Raw genomic sequence first — 21841 nt, 5'->3', positions numbered from 1 at the left:
TTCTCTTTCCCTTGACTGCAACGTTACTTTCTACCTTTCAATGTTTTGGAATTTCATTTCCCTGCTTCCTCTTCCATAGTCTCCCTTGGACACTTTTTTCTCTCCTTCCATCTAACTGGGAATCTGGTTCTCTGTTAAACTGGAACTTTGTCCACCCTGCAGACGTAGCCTCTGTGACTTCTGTATAGCATCATTCAAACACCCGATTTTCTAAGACAGTTTCTAAAGAGAGCTCCTAAGTGTTCGGTTGTTCAGTGACTGATGCCACCACACCAACTTCAGTCACCAGATTAGCTTGATACCTTTCCAGAGTCTGAGGGGAAAGCGAATGTAACTCAGTTATTTTTATTTTCAGACTCTGATTCTCTGAGGAAATATTTACAACAGCAGTAATGGTTTAGAGCTATTGTAGATGTTAGCATTGATCCCAGATGGCCTTCTGCTGTACAACTGTAGCTTCTCCTCTTGTGTGGTTGGACAGAGAAACAGAAGGAAACAGAGATAAATGATAAGCCCAAGGCCACCCCCATGTCAGCTGTTAAGTCAAGCATGCTTTCAGTCAAATACAGAAACTATTATAAGATCATAAAATACACCAGAATGCCACCCTGGGCATGCGTACAGTGTCCTTTTCATTTAACGACGAAGCCGTAAGAGATGCTCCTTGTTTTTAGACTCACGGTATACTCACACGCTTATTACTTCAGCACTTATTCAGCTGACAGCCTACTGATTATATTAATTTTTTTTTTTTTTGGTTTTTCGAGACAGGGTTTCTCTGTGTAGCTTTGCGCCTTTCCTGGGACTCACTTGGTAGCCCAGGCTGGCCTCGAACTCACAGAGATCCGCCTGGCTCTGCCTCCCGAGTGCTGGGATTAAAGGCGTGCGCCACCACCGCCCGGCTATATTAAATTTTTAAAAGATAAGGGTATAGACAAATAAAAACTCAAATAACTTTCATCAGTTATCACCCATACTTTTGTTTCTTAATGCTGAAACTTTTATGAAAAATCATTCCAAGGGTCTCACCATACAGCGATGTCCTTAATATTAGCTACATCTATTCTGAATCACATTTCAATTAATCTATTTTATCTCATGTTTATCAAACTTCTTACCATTCATTTTGCCACCAAGCTCTGGACCTTACCCCTCTCAAGACTACTGTTTCCTACACTATTTCCTAGAAAGTCTAGCTTCTAGTTTTTCTACTTGCCTGCCATCAAAACAACCTAAAAGCTATTTCCAATATATCATTTGCTCAAAACTTCGGGATCTACTTCTTTCTGAAATGCCTAATTAATAGTAAACTAGAACTGACTATATAACCACAGCATCTGGGAAATGGAGGCAGGAGAATCCGGAGCTCAAATTACTATGTTTGAAGCCAGCTTGGGCTACATGAGACTCTGTGTTAAAAAACAAACAAACAAACAAGCCAGCATGATGTGTACACAGTGAATGCTCCACATGAAAATGAACCTGCAGGCTCTTCATCAATTAACCTTTACCCGACTTCTCAGTCTACTTTAACATATCTGCTTCAGCTCTCATTCCCCTAAAGCATACATACACTCCTCATACGTACACTTCTCATACATACACTCCTCATACATGCACTCCTCATAATGCTTGGCAGATAATAAGATATGAAAAAGTACTACTCAAAAATGCTCAATCAAATTTTATTATTCCCTCAAGAAGTCAAGATTTCACACACTGTCTCTATAAAAGCTGTTTTGATCCTGTCAGTGCATTCCTTGAGACTACTGTGAACACTTCTTTAAATAAAAGTTCTTAGCAGAGCAGACTGTTACTAGTGATGGGGTCAGCTTTGTATCTTTCTGTCCCTTGCAGCACCCAGCAGATGGCCTTGCACACCAAAGGTGGTGAGCTAAAATGCATCTGAGTGACAAAGCTCAGCTTATTCTATACTCAAACATATAAAGAACTTTAAGCATTCCTGAATGACTGTAGTAAATGGGTCTAAGAACCAGAAACAAGGATTGACATATATTTACTACATATCATGTTTACTTTCTTTTCTTCTGTCTTTTTTGGTTTTTTGAGATAGGGTTTCTCTGTGTAGCGCTTGCTGTTCTGGAACTCACTCTGTAGACCAGGCTGGCCTCAAACACAGAGATCCACCTGCCTCTGGCTCCCAAGTGCTGGGATTAAAGGCATGTACCACCACTGCCCAGTTACACTATTTACTTTCAATAAAGGGACTCTAGAACCAGACAGGCTGCAACCTGGATTATAATTTCCTAGTGTACCTTGAGATCGTTTAGTAAGAGTAAATAAGTAAACACAAGAGAATCAGAACACCCCCCTTTCTTTTCCATTAAAATGGCCTACTTATCTAGAATTGAAGACACTGACTGGGTCCAGACAATTTCCCAGGGAGATCACAAAGAAAAGCGGGGAAAGTAACCAGTACTTACAGTGTTTCTAGACTTCACTAATGAAGAAAAAGCTCTCTGTATATACAATGCAGCAAATGAAAAACCATTTCTTAAAATAAAACCAAGTGTTGGGAAATGTGCTTCGATTCTTTTACTAGAGTGGTTCAAAATCTAGCCCTGCCTGATAGTAATTAATCTTTATAAAAAGTGTAAGTACTCAGTTTGTACTGTTTATTCCATGAAAGTTTATTTAGCATCTGGCTCTGTTGTCAAGTAAGGTGTTGCTGAGTTACACATAACAAATTCAAACCAAGTTTTAGAAAGCAATTTTGTTTGTTTGCAGGGCCAGAGAGGATCAGGGGCCTTGTGCATGCAAGGCAAGATTTCAAATATTTAACACGAGAACAGACTCAATTTTACCTGTGCTCTGCCGCTGGAACAGAATAGCCTGGAACAGGATCTTTTGTTCCGTAGTATTTTTTAATTAGAGCAATTCCCGCCACTGTATCTGTTCCTTTGAAGTTAACCAAATGAGCCGAGGCTCCTATGCCAGCAGTCTGGAAGATCAACCACAAACCAAAATTCAAACAGGAGCTAACACCTCATGTCTCATCCCATTCCCCATTGCAACTGCTTTACTCCACACTTGTGCTGCACTTGTTCGTCTACCCCTCCACCTAATATATAAAGAACCGGAACAAGTATTTAGAGGATATTCCATGTAGTGAGACAACATACAGTAGGTATTTAGTTACCTGTTGACTAAGACTCCAGAGTTGCAAGAAATGGCCTACTTAAAGCAAGTTCAGTCCAGCGATATTCTGAGAAGCTGGCAGTGGCCCCTCACCTTGGTTTGGATGAGAAAGCTCCCTATAGACTCAGACATCCCCAACTCACGGTGGTGTTTGGGGAGGTTTAGGAAGGGCAGCCTTGCTGGAGGAAGCACGTCATTGGAAGAGGCTTCAAGAGTTGAAAGCCCTATGACACTTCTGGTTTTCTCACTCCGCTGCATGCTTGCATTTGAAAATGTGAGCTCTTGGCTTCCTGCTCCTCCTGTCACACCTCTACCTCCCTGCCATGACGGGCTCTCATAAACTTTCTTCCGTCTGTTGCTTTTGATAATGATGTTTCCTCACAATAACAGAAGTGGCTAATGCACCCACCAACAATTCACATTGTACTCTATGAGATTCATTTTGGTTTCTTACCTCTTGCGAAGAGACTCCTCTGTAACCAAAATCATGTAACTTGTATTCCAGACCATCTAAATTACCAGAAGTTTCTAACAAGTATTTGGCCAATATTTTCTTCTGCTCTCTTGAATTTGTGGCCACTGTAATTGGATACCAGGACTGAACAAGAATAGTCTGTAACAAAAAAAAATTAAATGCATTATTAACATAAAATCTGGGTTCCTTCTGGGGAAATCATGGCTTACTTCTGGACTTAGAAAGCTATCAGCTCTCAGGAAAAGGGTGCTCACTGCGGATGCAGCCACTGTCCAACTGCTGGAAGCAGCAGAGCTAAGCGAGACTCTAAGTCTCAGACAGATAACTCCTATTTTAGCCCTGCTCTTAGCTGATGGCACATCCAAAGCCCAAGAGCATTTTAAACTCTGTCACCTTAGTGAAATGTATTTCAAACATATTCTCGGGTCTTCTTTTTCCAAATCTTATTTCAAGCAGTGTAACAACGAATTACTTTCATCAACACTGAAATGCTGATGTTGACTACGTAAACACCACTCAGCGACATGCCGCTTCATTGTTGCTTGCTAGGTCATTTCCTCCACTGATGCACTGCATAGTAATCTATCAAGAAGCTAGAGATCACATTATCATCAAAACCGTGACTATGACAATGTGGAACCACTTAGAGATACATGTAAAGCAACCCAAAATACCTACTACATATGTGCCCTTGTTTTAGATTTAGAAATTAAACAGTAGGAACACAGAATGTCTGTATTTAGGTTAGAAGCTGAAAAATTCATTGAAAAATCAGTGAATGAACTGACTCTTACTGCAACAGAATGTCCAACAGAAGCCTGCAGTGATTACTTGCCTGATTTTGCTCTAAGCCAGTACACATGGAGAATGTCAAGGGATTAGCTGGCCTGGTGTGGCAGCTGTTTGGGAGGCTAAAGCAAGAGGACAACCAACTCAAGGCCTATCTGAACCACCCAGAGAGACCTTGCCTCATGAAATTTTTTGGAAAAAAAAAATATAGGTGTAGTTTAGTGGAAGAGTTGCTTAGTGTGAACTAAGCCCTAGATTCTAGTCCCAGTAGTAACAAAAGAAAAAGAATTGTAGGACAGATGTCAAGTGAGCTTTAAGTAACAATCATTAGTCATCTGATTTATATAGTCTCCTAAAATCACATTTCACTAGAAGGACCTTAAAGATCATTTAGTTCAATTACCAGTTCACTGATGAGGAAGCTGAGACAGAAGTCAGTTGTAGATTACACAGCTTACCACTGGTAGCAAACTTACTGGATTCCACGGTCTTTTATCGCCAACCACCACTAAAGTAAGATTTGGAATAAAAGCCAAACGCACTCACCTCAATCCAGTTGGTAAGCCAGTAGCACTCGGGGTCTGTGTTCTCCACTGTGAACAGCACGTTCCCTCTGGGGATGACAGAGCCCTCAGGAACAGCCTTTACTTCAATTGGGAGATGACCATCGTATTTCTGGCAGGAGGCAACAATATTCACTCATTCAACAGGCAATATGCAGTTGTCTGTCACAGGAAGTTTTTTTACATTTTATGGAAGCTAAATTTTTACCACTGCAGAAAGTATAGATGTTGTTAAATCATTAGCAATAATCCAGTTAGTCAGAGTACCCTGCAGCTTCTAAAGTGAATTAAAATGATTAACAACTTAGGCACCAATCCAGCTCTTTAAGTTCATGCTGTTTCTGCTAAGAACACCTACCACTTACAATCAACACTGATCAAAATGGCACTTCCCTGACTTGTTCAGAAAGAGAAAAATTTCATTCTGACATAAGCTAAAAATATCCTACAAGCAACTTGTTCTACACAGGTCATTTTCATACATGAAAAAAAAAAAAAAGGAGTGAAGATTAAAGACTAGCATGAAAGAACACATAAAGAAAAGGAAATCACTAGAAGAATTTTAAGTAAGCTTTATCTTTTTTTCTGGCAAGTAGACTTTTAAACCCACCAAGACCCTGAAATCCAATGCCTAAGTCTAAGTCATTGTCCTGATAACCTCGTGTCTCTGAGCACTTGGTTCCCAGATGTTGGAGCTGTTTGGGAAGGACTGGGGGTGTGGCCTTACTGGAGGAGGTATATCACTAGAGGTGGGCTTTTTCTCTGCCTTGTGGAGAAGACCATAAGCCCTTAGGCACTGCTCCATCAGTTCCCTGCTATGATGGTCATAGACTCAACTTTTGAAATTGTATGCCCCAACAAATGCTTCTCTAAGTTGCCTTGGTCATGGTGTCCTAGCACAGCAATAGAAAAGTAGCTGGGCCAGCACCTCCACTCTCTCTATACAGTTAACCTATGTTTAGAAGGCAAGTTGTTGTGGAAATCCTAGGAGTTTATGTGATTCAGAACACAGCACTTAAATGAGAGAAAACTATGTGCAATGAAAAACACTGGAGGCATCATGATGTAGCAGCAGAATGCTGGTTTACAAATCCTGGTTTGATCTCAAAAGCATCTGCAAGACCTTAGGCAAGTCACTTAGTAGCCCTATATCTGACTGTAGAACCACTAGGAATGACAGACTTAGACACTGTCCTCACAACAGACCTCACAGAATGGAGTGATGGCAAACGCACTGTGTTAGTTTGGCTGCACACTTTTTAGACATGCAACACAGTGTGGTTAGCTGACCTTTTCAGTTACCAAGGCATAAGACTCATTTACTATAGGCATGAAAGTTACAAGTATTTCTAATTACTGAGGGTTTCATACGATGCACGACATATTCCAATCTTAGTGTAGTGTAGTAATACAGAAACCACTAGATGTCTTTTGCCTGTGTAATTCAATTCCCAGTAATCTGGATGCTTACGACATCACGGTAAAGTGAAAAGCAAGCATCAACTCTAAGGAGCTACACCAAACTACTCTATTTGCTGAGAGAAAGTTCCCAGAATTATGTGGTAATGAACTCATAGCATCTACTTTCACTTGAGAAAGTTAGAAATAACTTTTGAAACTGCCAAGTGACCATATCCTTTAAAAATTATTAGTGTATCTCCATTTCCTAAGGTGTATTTTCCAGAAATGTATTAAATTATCTTTCAAAAAATGAGTTATTTTAATTCTAAATCACATACATAGCATATTACGTAGGTCTACTATAAACTATCTTAGTGATTCACACTACAGAGGAAAACCAAATGTTATTTAGTTTTTGTAAGAATACCTAAAAATAACCATTATATTCAGATTAACAACAAAAAGCTTTAGTTGAATTTTCTATTCAAATTCTATGGCAAGAAATTTTGAATTAAACAAAAACCAAAACAGGTAAAAAGTGACAGCCATTTTTACCTCAAGAATGTAGTTCCATCCCCTTTCATTAAAGACATCGTCTTGGAAATGTTCTTTGTACACTTCTTTGGCTTCCTGGATTTTCTCTTTGGTCACTACTTTACCTGGAAGGACACACAGGTCTTGTTTACATTCTGTGAATTGCTGAGTCACCACAGCAATGTCTTGTTTACATTCTGTGAATTGCTGAGTCACCACAGCCATGTTTTCAGCTCTCTCACCCCCTTTATACTGAAAAGTACAGAAGGATGAACGAGATTCACCAGGTCAAGAGCAGATTCAGAAAAGAAACGTGTACTTCCAGGGCTCATTCTAAGCATGAATGTTCATTATTTTACAAGCACAGGAGCAGTCAAACACAGCGGCTCACACTCATAAATGAAGTACACAGGAAGTCAAAGCAGGAGGGTCCTGAGTTCTGAAGCCAGTCTGGGTTACATGGTGAGACTGTCTTGAAAAACTAAAACAAGCAAGCAGGTAGAGATCAGAAAGTCACTTGCGTAGACAGCATCAAACAAACAAAACTCATCTGCAGTGCTGTTAGATATTCCTTCATCTTTTCTTCTGCAGTGAGGACAAGGGTACAGCACCTACTGACAGACTGACACACAGCTACTTAGAAACACTGGCCTAGAGTAGTCTTGTAAACTACGGCAACGTAAAAACTTCTGAATGTACAAGAGTCACAAGTTAATTCAAAACCAAACATTAATGAATTCAAAGTTTTTCAGCAATGTTTACTTGTGCTGGATCATGAAACAGCATCCAGTTGATTCTGAACACACACATGTGCACTTTGCATGCTGTCACACGACGCAAAGTCAACAAATGCTGCCTAAAATACCCCGCTCAGCTTCAAGACTACTGTCTGTTACAAACTGCAGTACTTTTACTGTGTGTACAAAATTCTCTGCTCTTATAGAAGCACAACGGTTTAATCACAGAAAACAGACTTTTAGTGTTTTCCTTCTGTCACTCCTAAGTATGTAGTTTAAGCAAATGTATGTTTGTACTCTATTGTGTTAACAATGCTTGATTTTAAAAACTGTTTAAGTTGCTGATTTGAGTTTCATAAAAAACTGTCTATGCATTTTGGCTTTGAATTAGAACAGAATTCCCATTAATTATGAAATGGCCCTGAACACACTTCTGCCATTTGTACTACAGATTTATATGAAAGGGCAGTCTGATCATTGTCAAAATAAGCAATATATATATTAATGTTTAGTCTTTAATAAAAGATAACATCAGATGTATTATGAAGTTAATGTTTGCTTTGTATATCAATTTTATATACTTATATACTCAGAATTGTGTAAAAACTCCTCAGGTCAAGAAGGGATTCCCAATGGCAAAAGTTTAAGAAGCCGTAGCCTAAAGTAGGCAATCAATGCAACACACACACACACACACACACACACACACACACACACACACACACACGGTAACAACTTATATATAATAATTTCCAAAGTTATAGAACTGGATAAAAACTTACAATCTATCTTAAAAAATCAATATTAATTAGTATATTTATTTAAAATACCCTGTGCAGTCTCTTTCCACACAGTAGGACCTTTACACCTGGCTGGGTTTTCAGTAATGCAGCATGTATGACCTATTTGACCCTAAAATAACTATCATTTGCATAAAATTAAACTTAATCTGTACTCAACTGAAATTATTTTTGTTTAAAAAATGTCCAGATGTGTAAGGTCTTTGGAACTGACTCCCTGCCTAGCAACTCCATTACAAAATATACTATTTAAATGGCCTCAACAACCAACCAACCCACCCCTGAAAATTAGATTTCCTGTTTTAAAATTCATCTTAGAACTAAACCCACTATTGTAAATAGTTTTGAAAAATGAAACTGTAAGGTATGTCTAAAGCAATATAAAAATATTCTAGTTAAATCTACCATAATTCAAAATGAGTTTCAGGACCAATAATAAATCTCTTGCTCCGAGTAAATGACTAAGTCTATCAGTAAACAAGAATGGCCTCTGAATATTACTGACTGTCCTAAACTTTCTTTGGAAATTCATCAGTTTCAGAAAACCTACCTCTAACTGAAAACATCTAACACAGAAGTGTAAACACTTGGAAGGCTGAGGCAGAAGACTGCCGTGAATTTGAGGACAGCCTGAGCAACTCACCTAGTTTAAGGCCAGCCTAGGCTACAAAGTGAGGTCTTGTCTCAGACAAAACAAAATGAAACAAAACTTTCCAAAACAACTCTTAAAGTGGTGATCAAATATAATTAAATATCAAAATTAGACTACTCAAAAGGTTACTTCAAATAACAGAACATAACAATACAGAAAAGATATGAAGCCACATAAAAGCAATGTTTTAAATGTACTGGGAAAAGCAATACCTTTTAAGTACTTATTAAGAATGTACTGCAACCCATAAAATACTGTTTCCTCGTATTTCACCTTCCTTACTTTGGAGTTTTCTGTCTTCTTTTCACGGCATTCAAAGTAGGAATAAACTTTGCTTGTGTTGGGTGGGTATTGTTTATAGTGAGTAACCTATACAAAGAAAGACACCTTCATTAGGAAATACTAAGAGTATAATGGAAGCACAGTAGACAAGTATTCAAATTATCCCAAATCAGACTGTTTCTTGCTATTGATCAACCCCCCCACCCTGGCTGCACACAACACAATCCTGCTAATAATTCCTTATCTTTCCATCAAAACAAAAGTGACTGAAGAGGTTATACTAAGTGGGTTCAAAGGCCTTAGGGTGGAAAGTCTCCACTTGGTCTTAGGGTGCAGCCCTTTTTGGTCTGAGGTACACAACCATATGAAACAAGCCAAGGCAGCTGATTCAGACAGGTTGTGTGCACTTTTTTGCTTTTTGTGAAATGTTTGAGACCGGAGGTACTTCAGATTTGGGATTTTGGGGTACTTGACTATACTTGTATTTCAGGGATAGGACCTATCTACCTGAGGGAAATACTTTCACCTTTTTGTGTGTATGTTTGTGTGGTGTGTGTGCATGTGCATGCATGTGTATGGAGGCCAGAGGTGGATTTCAGGTCTTCCTGAGTCACTCTCCATTTTATTTTTGAGACAGGATCTCTTATCAAATCTGGAGCTCGTTAATTTGGCTAGGTGAGCTGGCCAGCAAACCTAGGGGTCCCCTGCCTCTGCCTTGGCTGCACTGGCATTGTAAGCACCTGCCAACATGGCTGCTTTTCCTGTCAGGTGCTACAGATCAAACTCAGGTCCTCCGGCTTCTGCAGTGAGCACTTGACTGACTGGGCCATCTTCCTGGCCTCCAGATTTTGACAGTGACTTGTTTTATGAGGTCAGGTTTGGAATTTTGCCCGTGACATCCATGCTTAAGAAGTTCTGAGTTTTGGATCAAGAATCCTCATCCTATTCCACAGCTATCTAATGTGCCGAGTGTGGTCATAGTCAACATCTTCTCATAACCACTTCTTTATGCAATCCCAAGGCACTGAGAAGGAGCTCCTGACAGCCATAGTATTCTACAGAAACCTGGATGAAAGCAACAGCAGCGGCCAACGAAGAAGGAAAAGCAGACAATCGCTGTTTCAGGAGCTGGGATGGCTCAGCAGGTCCAGGGGCTTGCTGCTAATAAACCTGACGACCTGAGATCAATCCCTGGACACATGTGGTAGGCGAGAACAGATCCTCCATGCCATTCTCTGACTTCTAAATGAGCACCACGCACACATGTCCCTACACACATAAATATAAAATGTAGTAAAACATTAAAAACATAAACGGAGCCAATTTTATTTTCCAAATTGCCTCCTAATTGAATAGTAAGTTCCTACTAGATCTCTAAACTCATGAGTTTAAAAACAGAAATGCCTTTTATCACAATTTCTATTCTATGAATTTGCTAAGAGCCACTGTCAAAGACTTTCCAACTTCCATTTGAAAAACAAGTTTATTCACTAGACTTTCAATTTCACTGTAGTGTTTTTGCCACATAAAGGCAACTGTATAAATAAGGCATTGATGTGTAAGTTTACTAGAGGAGTAGTGTGTGTCTGCACAGTGGTAAGAACAGAAAAAGGAACTTTAAAATTTAAGGTATAGGGTAAATTACAGCCACGGTGGGCCAGCATCACGGGTGACCACGGTCCACACCATGGTTCCCGTTAAGCTATGATTTCAAGTTTAGAAAAGCCAGTGTTTCTTTGGCTGCACAACCTCAATCTCAGTGAAGCTGGTCTCTACCTACAGACTCTTTACAGCTTAGCATTAGCATTCTAAAATAAATGTATGTCCACAGCTATTTCTGAAGGACCGTCCTCTGTGCTTCCTTCCCAGTGAGGCATGCTTGGAGCGTCCCTCCTGCTGCCCACAGGCAAAGGTGTGTGGGTAAACCTCCAGAATGACATGGACTTGGAGGGCCTAGGTCCTGCAGGTCTGCAGCTCCTTGTTAGGCACAGATAAAAACAACAACAACAACCACCCAAACCAAAACCAAACAAACAAACGTGTGTTAAGGACAATGGAAGATATTACGTTTTAAGTTGAGGGAAATATAACCTGATTTGTATTTTCTGATGCTGGAGACTGAATATAAGCTCTTACATATGGTTAAGTACATGTTCTAACACTGAGCTACAACTCCTAGCCCCTCCTCACAATCTCAGACTGAAGTGTGTGCCACACACACACAATAATATGAATCAATCAATCTGGCATAGGGGACTATGTATTATGGTGCTCAGAACAGAGCCAGGAATTAAGAAGCCACTGTGCACAACCAAGTCAGGTGAGAAGACACCTACCAAATACTTTTGGAGCTAAAGGAGAATTAGAATTGGATGTCATGAGATGATACAGATACCTCCTAGAGTCTGGCTTGAGCTCTTTGGGTTATCAATAGTACAATTTAAGCCAGGGATAGTGAGTGGCACACACCTGTGACCCCAGCACTCAGGTAAGGCAGGAAGACTGCCTTGAACCGAAGGCCAACCTGGGCAACTTAGAGAATACCAGGCCAAACAGAGGCACATAGAAAACCCTACCTCAGCTCCTCCTCAAAAAAAAAAGCTTCCATTTATTGAGTCAATGACAACTATGGAAGGAATGAATGGGAAAATCAAGAGCTCAGTCTTCAATGTTAAGCAACACTAATAAGTTTCATATGCTTGAAATTAAGTGTATGACAGGGAAGTTCTTGAATCCTATTAATTTCTGCACTGCTTTGATTTCTATTGCTAGAGAAAATGATATGCAATTCTTCACATTCCTAGGCAATTGTTCCCTGAACTGGCAGGGCTCTCCTATGGCTAACACAGTCCTGTGAGGAACACAGAAGGCTATGAAAATAGCCTTTTAACAGAACTTCATTCCACTTGCCTTCTTGAAGAAAAGGTAAGCTCAGGGACTAGAGATGGCTCAGTGATTAAGAGCACTGGAGTTCGATTCCCAGTACCCACATGGCAGCTCACAACTGTCTTGTGATTCCAGTTCAAGGGAATTCAGAGGCACCCAGCACACATGTGGGACAGAGACATGCATGGAGACAACATAGCCATACACATAAAAAGAAAAAAAAAGCTGCTACAGTGCTTCTAAAATGATGAGGTGCTACACAATAACTTTCAATGCCTAGAACAGAAAGGTTCTAGCCCCGTTTTAACAAGGGTGAACTTTCTCCAATGTGGAGTGTCAGCCAAACAACTGCATCAGTACATTCCATTCTCCAGGGTCTACCCTTGTCCTACTACAACAGTGGGGCTGGGGCTGGAGGCATACATAAGGTCAGCAGAATCCTCCTGGGGGATTAGGTATAGTGTTCACCAGATTAGGTTGACCTGATGGCTTCTCAAGATCTTTCCTCCCAAATTGTTATCACTTGTATTTTTAACTGGTAATAAATAATTAAGAATCAAGATTTAAAATACAATGGGATGACATATTGAAGGCCACAGATAAGTTACATTATCTGTGCAATACATATAGCATAAGAAAAGGATCCACTAGCCCCATCCCAGCTGACCTCTGCCTTACTACAGAAAAATTTTTAACTGGTTCTCCTGCTTTTTAGGAGTTTTTACGGTGTGGGAAGGTCTGGGAATTTGCTGCCACAGAAAATAACTTGTTGCTATTTAGCTCTGAAGCATAAACTACTACTTCATAAATACTTGCAGGAGTTGCTTCTCTCTTTCCACCACATGGCTCCCCAGCTGATGCAAGCCGCTAGGCTTGGTAGCAAGCATCTTTAACTGAGGTTGTCAGCCCTACTGTTTGATTTCTATTGACCAAGTTTCCCCCAGAATTTATAAAACTTATTTGAAGGGACTACTATGTAACCAAGGATGGCCTCCTCCTACCTCTTCTTTCTCGGTGCTAAGATTATAGAGGTATGTCACTATGACTGATACATATATGTCTTTAAGGATACATCAGGAAAAAAATGCAGTACCCCTGCTCATTGATAAGCTCTGGTGCCATGGGTCCACATTCCTAACCTTCTCTCAGAAGCACTAGAGAGGCAATTACAAAAAACGGGAGCCAGTGAGAGGAAAACACTGTAAGTTCCAGGCAGAACTAACTTGGTCATATGATTCTCCTCTCTCTAAATCTCTTCTGCAATAATGTTCAACTTCCTGTGTTCCTCAGCCATTGGAGAACACAACAGCTGACGGCTTCGTCACTGAAAGGAAGTTAAGCAGCTCTCTGAGGTCTCTAAAATCAACCTTTCTCCACCCTGGATTGTCAGATACTGTTGTTCTCCTCTGTGTTGCTCCATCATTTACTAAGGCATGACTGAAAAAGTGCTGAGTTCTAGATAGCGGGCCTAGGAGGCCCCTGAGAAGCAAGTTACCCTGGCAACACATTTCAGTGGTATGATGGCACCTGAACATCACTGAAGGACTACTTTTGTGTATCCTGTCTTTTCTAGCCACAGCACAAACGACAATGTCTTCTGCTAATCTGCTAGAGATAAAATGTTGAAAAATGTTAAAACTGTTCTCTGCTGATGTGTACAGTTTTGTGGAATTTCTGTGTGGGACAGAAGAAAAGCATCTTTTACTGCTTCCCAGCTATTTGGAAACTGACCATCCCAGAGGTAAGCTAAAAAAGAAAAACCATGCCTCCTTTACAGGAAAGTCCTGAATGCAACCTAACCTGTGCAATGACTAGACCGGCTCACATCCATCTTCCCTAGCTGGGTTAGTAAATGTCACTAAAGCTGGGTGGGAAACTGTGTCTTAAGCTATTCGGAAAATACAAATGATTAAAGATGTAGGAGTAGGCCTTTTTATTTGGAAAAAGGACTCATGATGAGACTGAAGAGCTGCATCTGCCTGTGTGCTCAGTTCCTTATTACACATAATGAAATATGAGACCACATAAGTGGAAGTGTGTTTCAAATGCTCCTCCACTGGCCCCAAGTGTTCTGCCCTTTCTTAAGGACACCCTGTTTCAGTATCCCACATGTTGCTATATGCTTGGCCACTACCTCAGCTACTTTGTGTAGTTTAGGAAATGATTTTTATTCTCTTTAGTTTTAGAAGAAATCTCATCAACATCCAGCCACTCTCTTCTAAACAGCCAAGAATTTTTAAGAACGGAAAAAGAACATGTAATCATATGTAATTTCCAAATAAAAGAATTTTCGTTACTTGTAATCTCAAGTTTTAAGCATGTTTTGCTACCTCTCTACCTAAGATAAAAAGGCAAAAAATAAAGGACAAAATGTCTAATGAAAATGGGCAGAAATAAAAATTATATGCAAATTATAATCATGCAGATAAGCATGACTTGCTAGAAAGCTAGAGAGCTTTCAGATTATTCATTAAGGAAAAGCAGCTCCAAACACTGCCAAAAACTAAAGCAGTTTTACACCACTGATACTTACAGACTTTTTTTTTTTGGAAACACTATATAGCTCTGGTTGTTCACTATCCACTATGTAGAGCATGCTAGCCTGGAACTCAAGAAGCCTGCCTCTCTGGCTTCTGGGTATTGGGATTAAAATAAAGATGTGCTCTCCCAAGCCTGGCCCTTTAAAAGTTTATACTTAACATCTGTTTATATTTTCCATTACATTCAGTCATTTCATACATAATACAGTAAAATATTTGAAAATTACTTTGGGATATTTACTTACATTTTAGAAAACCACAAATGTGACTTTTCTAAAGTCACCAAGGATGTTCAAAACACCTCAACTGAACTAAATCAAGTAGAGAATTTTAAGTCTTAAGTACCACAGTAGAAACTGTAACAATCTTGCAAAGGTGAATTCCACATTAAAATTCCATCTGAAGTCGGACACAGAGGCGCATGCCTTTAATCCTAGCACTCAGAAGGCAGAGGCAGGTGGATTTCTGAGTTCCAGGCCAGCCTGGCCTACAAAGTGAGTTCCAAGACAGCCAGGGCTTACACAGAGAAACCCTGTTTCGGAAAACTAAAATAAAATAAAGTAAAAATTCCATTTGAAAGACCACCTGTTGATAAATCTTGTATCTATTAAAATGAAAACTCACCTGCTTACAATAGATTACAAAGAAATGGACAAACTAGAGTTATAAGCAAAATAGAACTCTGTGAGACACTCGGATTACAGGGTTAAAAACTAAAAAGCAAGGAGCCAAAACAAAACCACGAGCGTACTACGCCTAGTCACTACACTCAAAACCACCTCGATGCTTAAGTAAACACTAAACTTGAAAGCTAAAATTTAATATGTTCTAGTGAGGGTACTAGTCTGACATCGTACCCTTAAGTGTCTTGGCTAACGAAACTTAGCTTAAGATCAGTGCGGTTCACTTCACATAATCGTGGGGGCATTTCCTCCTCCCTTTGCTAAGGTGCATTTCAAGTGGAATTAACGCAAGAGTCCAATCAATAGGCACCTTGAAGCACTGGGCCATTTCCCTCCCCACAAGTTCTCTAGGGTTAAGTTCCTTTACCGCCCGGCCTTTCACTTTCCTTTTCACAGAAATCCTGTGATGACCCTGAAGCGCCCGTACACTGGCCTCTGCAATCAGGGGCCGGCGCGTGCATGATCCCTAGGAGTCTGAAATGCAGCCCAGCCGAGTGGAAGGCTGAATCAGACGCGGTTCCCCGAGCCGGGTTTGTCCTCCGCGCTGGGGCCACTGGCTGGGTGCGGGGCACGCCGCCAGGACCTCTCCCCGCGCTCCCCTGGGCAGGGATGTACCTGCCCAGCCCGGGGCTGTTACCTAACCCGCCCGATCGTCGGGCGGTCCCATCCAGTGCACCCTGCCGGGGCGCCCAGGCCGCCGGCAGCCGCAGCGTGCGCCCATCCCGCCGAGCCTCCGGCCGCGCCCCCGCCGCGGCGCAGGCCCCGCCTCCGGCCCGCGCCTCCATCCTTCAGCGGCCGCGCTGCGGCTCCTCCACCTGCCCCATCCCGCCGCCCTAGCTCCCGTCGCCCCCCGCCCGAGGCCCACACCGCAGCTCCACCTTGTACGAGTCGGTGGCCAGCAGGATGTTGAACTCGGCTTCTGCCGCAGCATTCATCTCGGGCCGGAGCGGAGGCGCCGCGCCACGAGCTGCCCGGCGCGGCTGCGAGCAAGGAGAAAAATGGGCTTCGCTGCGCTCCGTTGCTTAAGTCACCGCTCGCTCGCCGGGGGGCGGGAGAGCCGGGAACGGAGCGCGGGGAGGGGCCGGGAGGGCGGGCAGGTCCGTGACGCGGCGCCGGAGCTCACGCGCTCCCCAGCCCAGCGCTCCCGCGGCTGCCCCGGCTGGGCTCCGCGCCCCGCCCCTTGTCCCCGGGGTGGGCGGGGCGCGGCTGCGCGTGCGCAACGCGGGGGCGGGGCCGAGGCGGACGTGAGGCACGCGCTCTGCCTCAGCGGCGCCCGCCCCGGGCCTCAGGCCGCGGGTCACCCCAGCGCGTGACCTGGGAGCCCGCCTCCGCTCCCGCTCGGGGGCGCCGGGGGGCGTGGCCTGGCGCCGGGGGCGTGGCCCGGGCGTTCCCAGCCTTCGCCCCGCCTGCCCGGACCTTCCTCTCGTCCTGCCCAGTCCCCGCTCGTCCGGGCAGCCTTGTTGGAGTCACGCCACCCGGCTGGGGCCAAGGAGCCTCCCACTGTCGTCTCCCTGTCCCCGCACGCGCTCAGTTACCTTTGTCTCCTACTTGGAGGATGGAGGAACCTTTGGTCCCATCCCTCTTGTCGATCGTGATCCTCTAGCTTTTCTTTTACAATCCCAGGAGCTGCGTGAGGTCTTGAGTTCCCATGCTGCGTGGACCCGCTTTCCTTCCTGCTCTGTCTGTAGCTGAGCTCTTTGATCCTTTTTGAAGGCTATTTGACTGTTCCTGAAGAAAATAGTTTGCGTCCAAAGGGCAAGGTTAAATTCAGCCCTCTCAGACCATGTAGGGACAAGACCTAATTGAATCTGAAATTGTTGGGAAGTAAAAGGCGACCAGCCAAGTCTGGTTTTTGTTGTTGTTGTTGTTTGTTTGTTTGTTTTTTGTTTTTTTTTTAAATCGTTAAATCCTGGGAAAAAAGCTTGCAACCTCCCAAATAAGAGAAATGACGTCTAGTGACGTCATCCAACTGCCATGAAACCATCCCCTTGTTCAGTTTTCATGTACATAGTTGCAATTTTTTTTTGCATAGAACAAAATTCCATTTGCATGTTTAATAGCATTTAAAAATTCTAAGATTTGGGTTTTGTTTCTTAATAGAATACAAGTAGCAAGAGAAAATTAGTATAAATAAACGGGCACAGGCCCTTATAGATCTCATCAAGTTAGAAGCTTCCTGGAATCCATTCATCTCCAATTGACCACTGTTCTAGGCTGTTTTATGCAGAAAAATAATAGGATTCTGATTACAAAGAAGGCTTCGTTTATGGTAGCGTTTTTCAAAAGCAAAATTTGATTTGCAGTCTTTAAATTTTCTTGTATAAAAATAAAAAAAGCTCAAAATGTAAAAGTACTGTGGGCTCAATCCCACAGCAGTCTTTAGAGGAAAAGATGGCAATGAAGTTGTTAGGGTTTTGATTTTAAATGTCCCTCAGAGACCTGTACGCTAGTGTTGACTGCCAGCCTCTGAGCGGTAGTGGGGAACGCTGCATTGGAAGAGCTGGGGTCTGGTTGGAGGCAGTTCCACAACTGAGGGATGGGAGGTATTGGAATTGTCTCATTCTTTCTCTTTTGCGAGATGCATCATGCCACCACAAGCACAAGGCAACTGTGAACTGAAGCTAAAGAAACCTTCTCAACCTTCAAAGATTTCCTCAGTGTTTGGTCGAAGCGATGAAAGCTGACTGACACAGGAATCATGTCACCAATAGAGAACCACATTGCCAAAGGTAGAATTTGGTGTGTTCTTGTGCACCTGTATGTTTAGACCAGACCAGTTTTGAATTAAATAGGGTTTAGAACTGTGGTATGAAATTATCACCAAATACAAAAACAAGTTCATTTTGAAGTAGTATATACTGAAGGATAATTTGGAAGAAATATTTAGTTAGCACCTTTATTTAGTAGCATGTAAAAGATCTGACAAACTTTTTCATAAATTATTGCAGCACAGATAATAAATACCCAGATTCAAATAGGTCCCTTCTGCTTTTTCAAAGTCCTGGGTCATTCTCTCAGCCTACAGATCAGCTAGTTAAGCACAGCAGATTGGGCATTAGGTTCTTGCTATGATCAAAGTGGGTGATACGGAGCCCCTCCTGTTTTTCAGACAACCTCTGATACACTTTTGTATTTTAAGGTTGCTTCAGGTATTTTCAAACTGATGTAATTTCATCTCATTAAACAAACAAAAACAACAAACAGTGGAGAAGTAGGTGTAGATCTCTCTCATCTCCAAACCCTGATGATGCTGCTCTCCTCTCTCTCCCCATCCCTTCCAGATTCATCAGTTAGCCACAACTATCACAGAGGCAGATATAAAACAAGAGCTTCATAAAGTTAAACTTAGACCCTTTCCTTACTTAAATTGCTAAGATCCTTGGGTAAAATTCATTAAATTGAAAAGTTTTGGACTAATTTATTTGGCAGAGGATTTTTTAAGACAGTTTTTAACATTGACTCTGTTGCATGGTTACTAGTGACCACTCTTATACAGATCTATAATGAAAAAGAGCAAATGGGACAAAAAGAGATACAAAACATACAGTTTGAAAGTTGGGGCTGGTGGCACATGTCGTTAATCCTAGCACACAGGAGGCAGAGGTCAGATTGGTCTACAAAGTAAGTTCTAGGACAGCCAGGGCTATACAGGTAAACCCTGTTAGGGATAGGGGTTAGGGGTAGAGCGTAGGGGATAGGGGGTATGGTTTGAAAAGAAAAAGAGCACCGGGAAATTTAATGTTTGAGCCATGGTTTATGCTGAAAGAGATCAGGAAAAATGGAATAAATGGAGTGGTGCCCCTAGGGGAGAGAACCCCCCCTTCAGCTGATCCTACAACTTGTGAAAAGGTCTAAGGAATTATCTGGTTCTAAAAAGCATCAACAAACCATACCCATGCCAATATAACTCAAGGAGAGGTTAAAGTTCCATCTCAAGCAGGAAGAGGAATTTGGCAACATCAGCCACATGGTCCTGGCTTTAATCATGAAGAATATGGGAGTAAAGGGGTTTGGGGATCTCCCTCTGAGGTTAAGGAAAGCTGATGAGGTCAAGTGTGTGGCCAAGGCACCCCTGCATGGAGGCCTAAAGAGGCCATTTCATGAAACTATGAAAGTGAAGCCTGGATTATGTTAGAGACCCCATAATGCTGGAGATGCCGGAGGAGTGGGATGTCTGCCAAGAAGAGCTGTAGACAGGGCGTGGAGACAGCCCATGAGAGAGAAGTGTGCTGCAGTCAGCAAATCTAGAAGGGAACAGCCATCTAAGGCCTTTGACATCAGGGGTGAAGCTACAAGAATTGGAGCTTGCCCCACTGGGTTTCCGTGTTGCTCAAGTCCAGTATTTCCTCACTAGGCCTCCTTTACTCCTTTTTGGAATGGTAGTGTATATTCTGTACCATTGTATGTTGGAAGTATGTAATTTGCCTTTTTGTTTTGATTTTACAGGAGATTACAATTAAGAGATTGCCCTGAGTCTGAAAAGAGACTTCAGACTGTATTGAGACTGTGAAAGACTATGGAGACCTTTGAAGTTGAACTAATGCTTTTTGCATTATAATATAGAGTAGAATGTTGTGGTTTCAATGGAAGTGGCCCTTATAGGTGCGTATATTTGAATGCTTGGTTCCCAGTTAGTGGAACTGTTTGGGAAGGATTAGGGGGTGTAGCCTTATTGTAGGAGATGTAGCTCACTGGGGGTGAGCTTTGAGGTTTCAAAAGACCACACAGTTCCCAGTTAGTTTTTTGTCTCATGCTTGTGAGCAGATGTAAGCTGCCATGCCCTACTACCTGCTGCCATGCCCCTGTCATGATGGTCATGGACTCTAATCCTCTGGAACCATGAGCCCCCAAATTAAATGCTTTCTATTATAAATTGCCTTGGTCATGGTGTTTTGTTGCAGCAATAGAAAAGTAATTAAGATGATGAGAACAAATATAGCAAAGTTAAAATGTTTAGGTTCATCTTCACAGGAAAGGTAAACATACACATGTTGCAATATTGTATAGGTTTCACTTGTCAATCATTAGAAATTTTGCTGATGGTTACGTAAGAGTCAATAGTCCAAATCAATGGCTGAGAAAATAAGACTGTTAGAATTGTTAGAGGATGTCAAAATCTTTTAATTCAGTATTTTCCCAAATGAGATGTGCTTTCCACGGATGCTGTAGGAGATGAACATTAGTGGCATCCAGAGAGACATTCTTAATTTTAATAATTATTTTAATTCATATTAGAAAAATGTAACTTGCACATAGAATATGAGTTTCTTTGGGTGTTTTTACTTAGAATGAATTCAAATGAAGGACACTCAGATGTCTAGACATATTATCTTTAACTGTCCCTAGCCTGTATTTGACACATGAAGAATATTCTTGAAGAAACTGAAACTTAAGATTACATGTTACATGAATTCTATATGAAATCTAGAGAAGACAAAAATATGGGAAAGAGAGAAGATTAATGGCTGCCCAGGCTGGGGTAAGGGAAACAGATTCACTGGATTCTACACTAAATTTTGTGAATTATAAATAAAGTCTATGTCTAAAACTGAACTAAGATGACCTTCCTTCTTGAAATGATTCCGAGTTCTGCCTCCTCCTCTCCTGTCCTGCGTGTTTGTTTTCATTTTCATGTCTCATTGTTTCCATCTTCGTTTGTATGATTAGGCAGCAAACACTATTTTGCCCTGATCTGATAAAGAATATCTTCAATGTTTATAATATCTCAGTACCAAAGGAGTGAACATTCCTGCTATTGAGTAGCAATCAGGACAAAGAACTAGTCCTAATATGGTCCACCCAAGAGGAAAGTGCTGCCAGCTAGCACAAACACCACACTGTACACAGACACCACACTGTGCTTGAAGCACCAAAGACTAAAAGCAGACCATTTATTATCTCAAACTCTTTTACTTAGCAGCTACCAAGTAATGGGGATCTGCAGTGGAGGGGGACAGAATTGGAGGTAATTCATCATCCCTAGCAAACTCAGCATTTGATTGTAAGATGAATGTAAAATTGCATGTGGCCATAACCCTTCTCTCCAGGAACAGCTTCTGAGAAACAGTTAAAGTTTGGGTAATGTTTGTTTAACCAGCTTCCATGCTCTCTGTTCTTTCCCGTGGAGCACTTCCCACTGGTGAAACCCTAGACTGCAGTAGCCTGGTTTTCATCACTAAGCCCTTGTACCTCACTCACCTTCTCCCTGAACACTAGTGTTCAAGATCTTTGCATCAGACCAGAATTTGCCCTATGTGACTTGCTATCTATTCTTACCACACGTGTTAGACTTTTGGTACTGTGGAAATACCTGAGAGAAACAGTTTTAAAAGAGGAAACC

General features: G+C 41.8%; 1 protein-coding gene and 1 long non-coding RNA gene across 2 annotated transcripts in view; one reads left to right on the top strand and one right to left on the bottom strand.

The window, feature by feature from the left end:
* Window positions 1-16562, bottom strand: part of Nampt (nicotinamide phosphoribosyltransferase) — a 30314-nt gene extending 13752 nt beyond the window's left edge. The window contains exons 1-6 of the mRNA XM_052738295.1: window positions 16380-16562; window positions 9323-9479; window positions 6943-7046; window positions 4970-5098; window positions 3614-3772; window positions 2826-2962 (exon numbers count right to left, since the gene is read on the bottom strand). Coding sequence (XP_052594255.1) covers window positions 2826-2962; window positions 3614-3772; window positions 4970-5098; window positions 6943-7046; window positions 9323-9479; window positions 16380-16436 — 743 coding nt within the window. The 5' untranslated portion in view covers window positions 16437-16562. The remainder of the gene's footprint in view (window positions 1-2825; window positions 2963-3613; window positions 3773-4969; window positions 5099-6942; window positions 7047-9322; window positions 9480-16379) is intronic.
* A 474-nt stretch (window positions 16563-17036) lies between these two features.
* LOC128110654 (uncharacterized) lies at window positions 17037-21054 on the top strand. The gene is made up of 2 exons (XR_008218266.1): window positions 17037-18230; window positions 19948-21054. It is a non-coding gene; the product is annotated as an uncharacterized LOC128110654 (long non-coding RNA).
* Window positions 21055-21841: the final 787 nt, after the last annotated feature.

The sequence above is a fragment of the Peromyscus californicus genome, unplaced genomic scaffold (assembly GCF_007827085.1).
Source record: "Peromyscus californicus insignis strain IS unplaced genomic scaffold, ASM782708v3 Scaffold_15__1_contigs__length_86483966, whole genome shotgun sequence".
Taxonomy (NCBI): Eukaryota; Metazoa; Chordata; class Mammalia; order Rodentia; family Cricetidae; genus Peromyscus; species Peromyscus californicus.
This window is presented reverse-complemented; position numbering and strand designations above follow the sequence as displayed.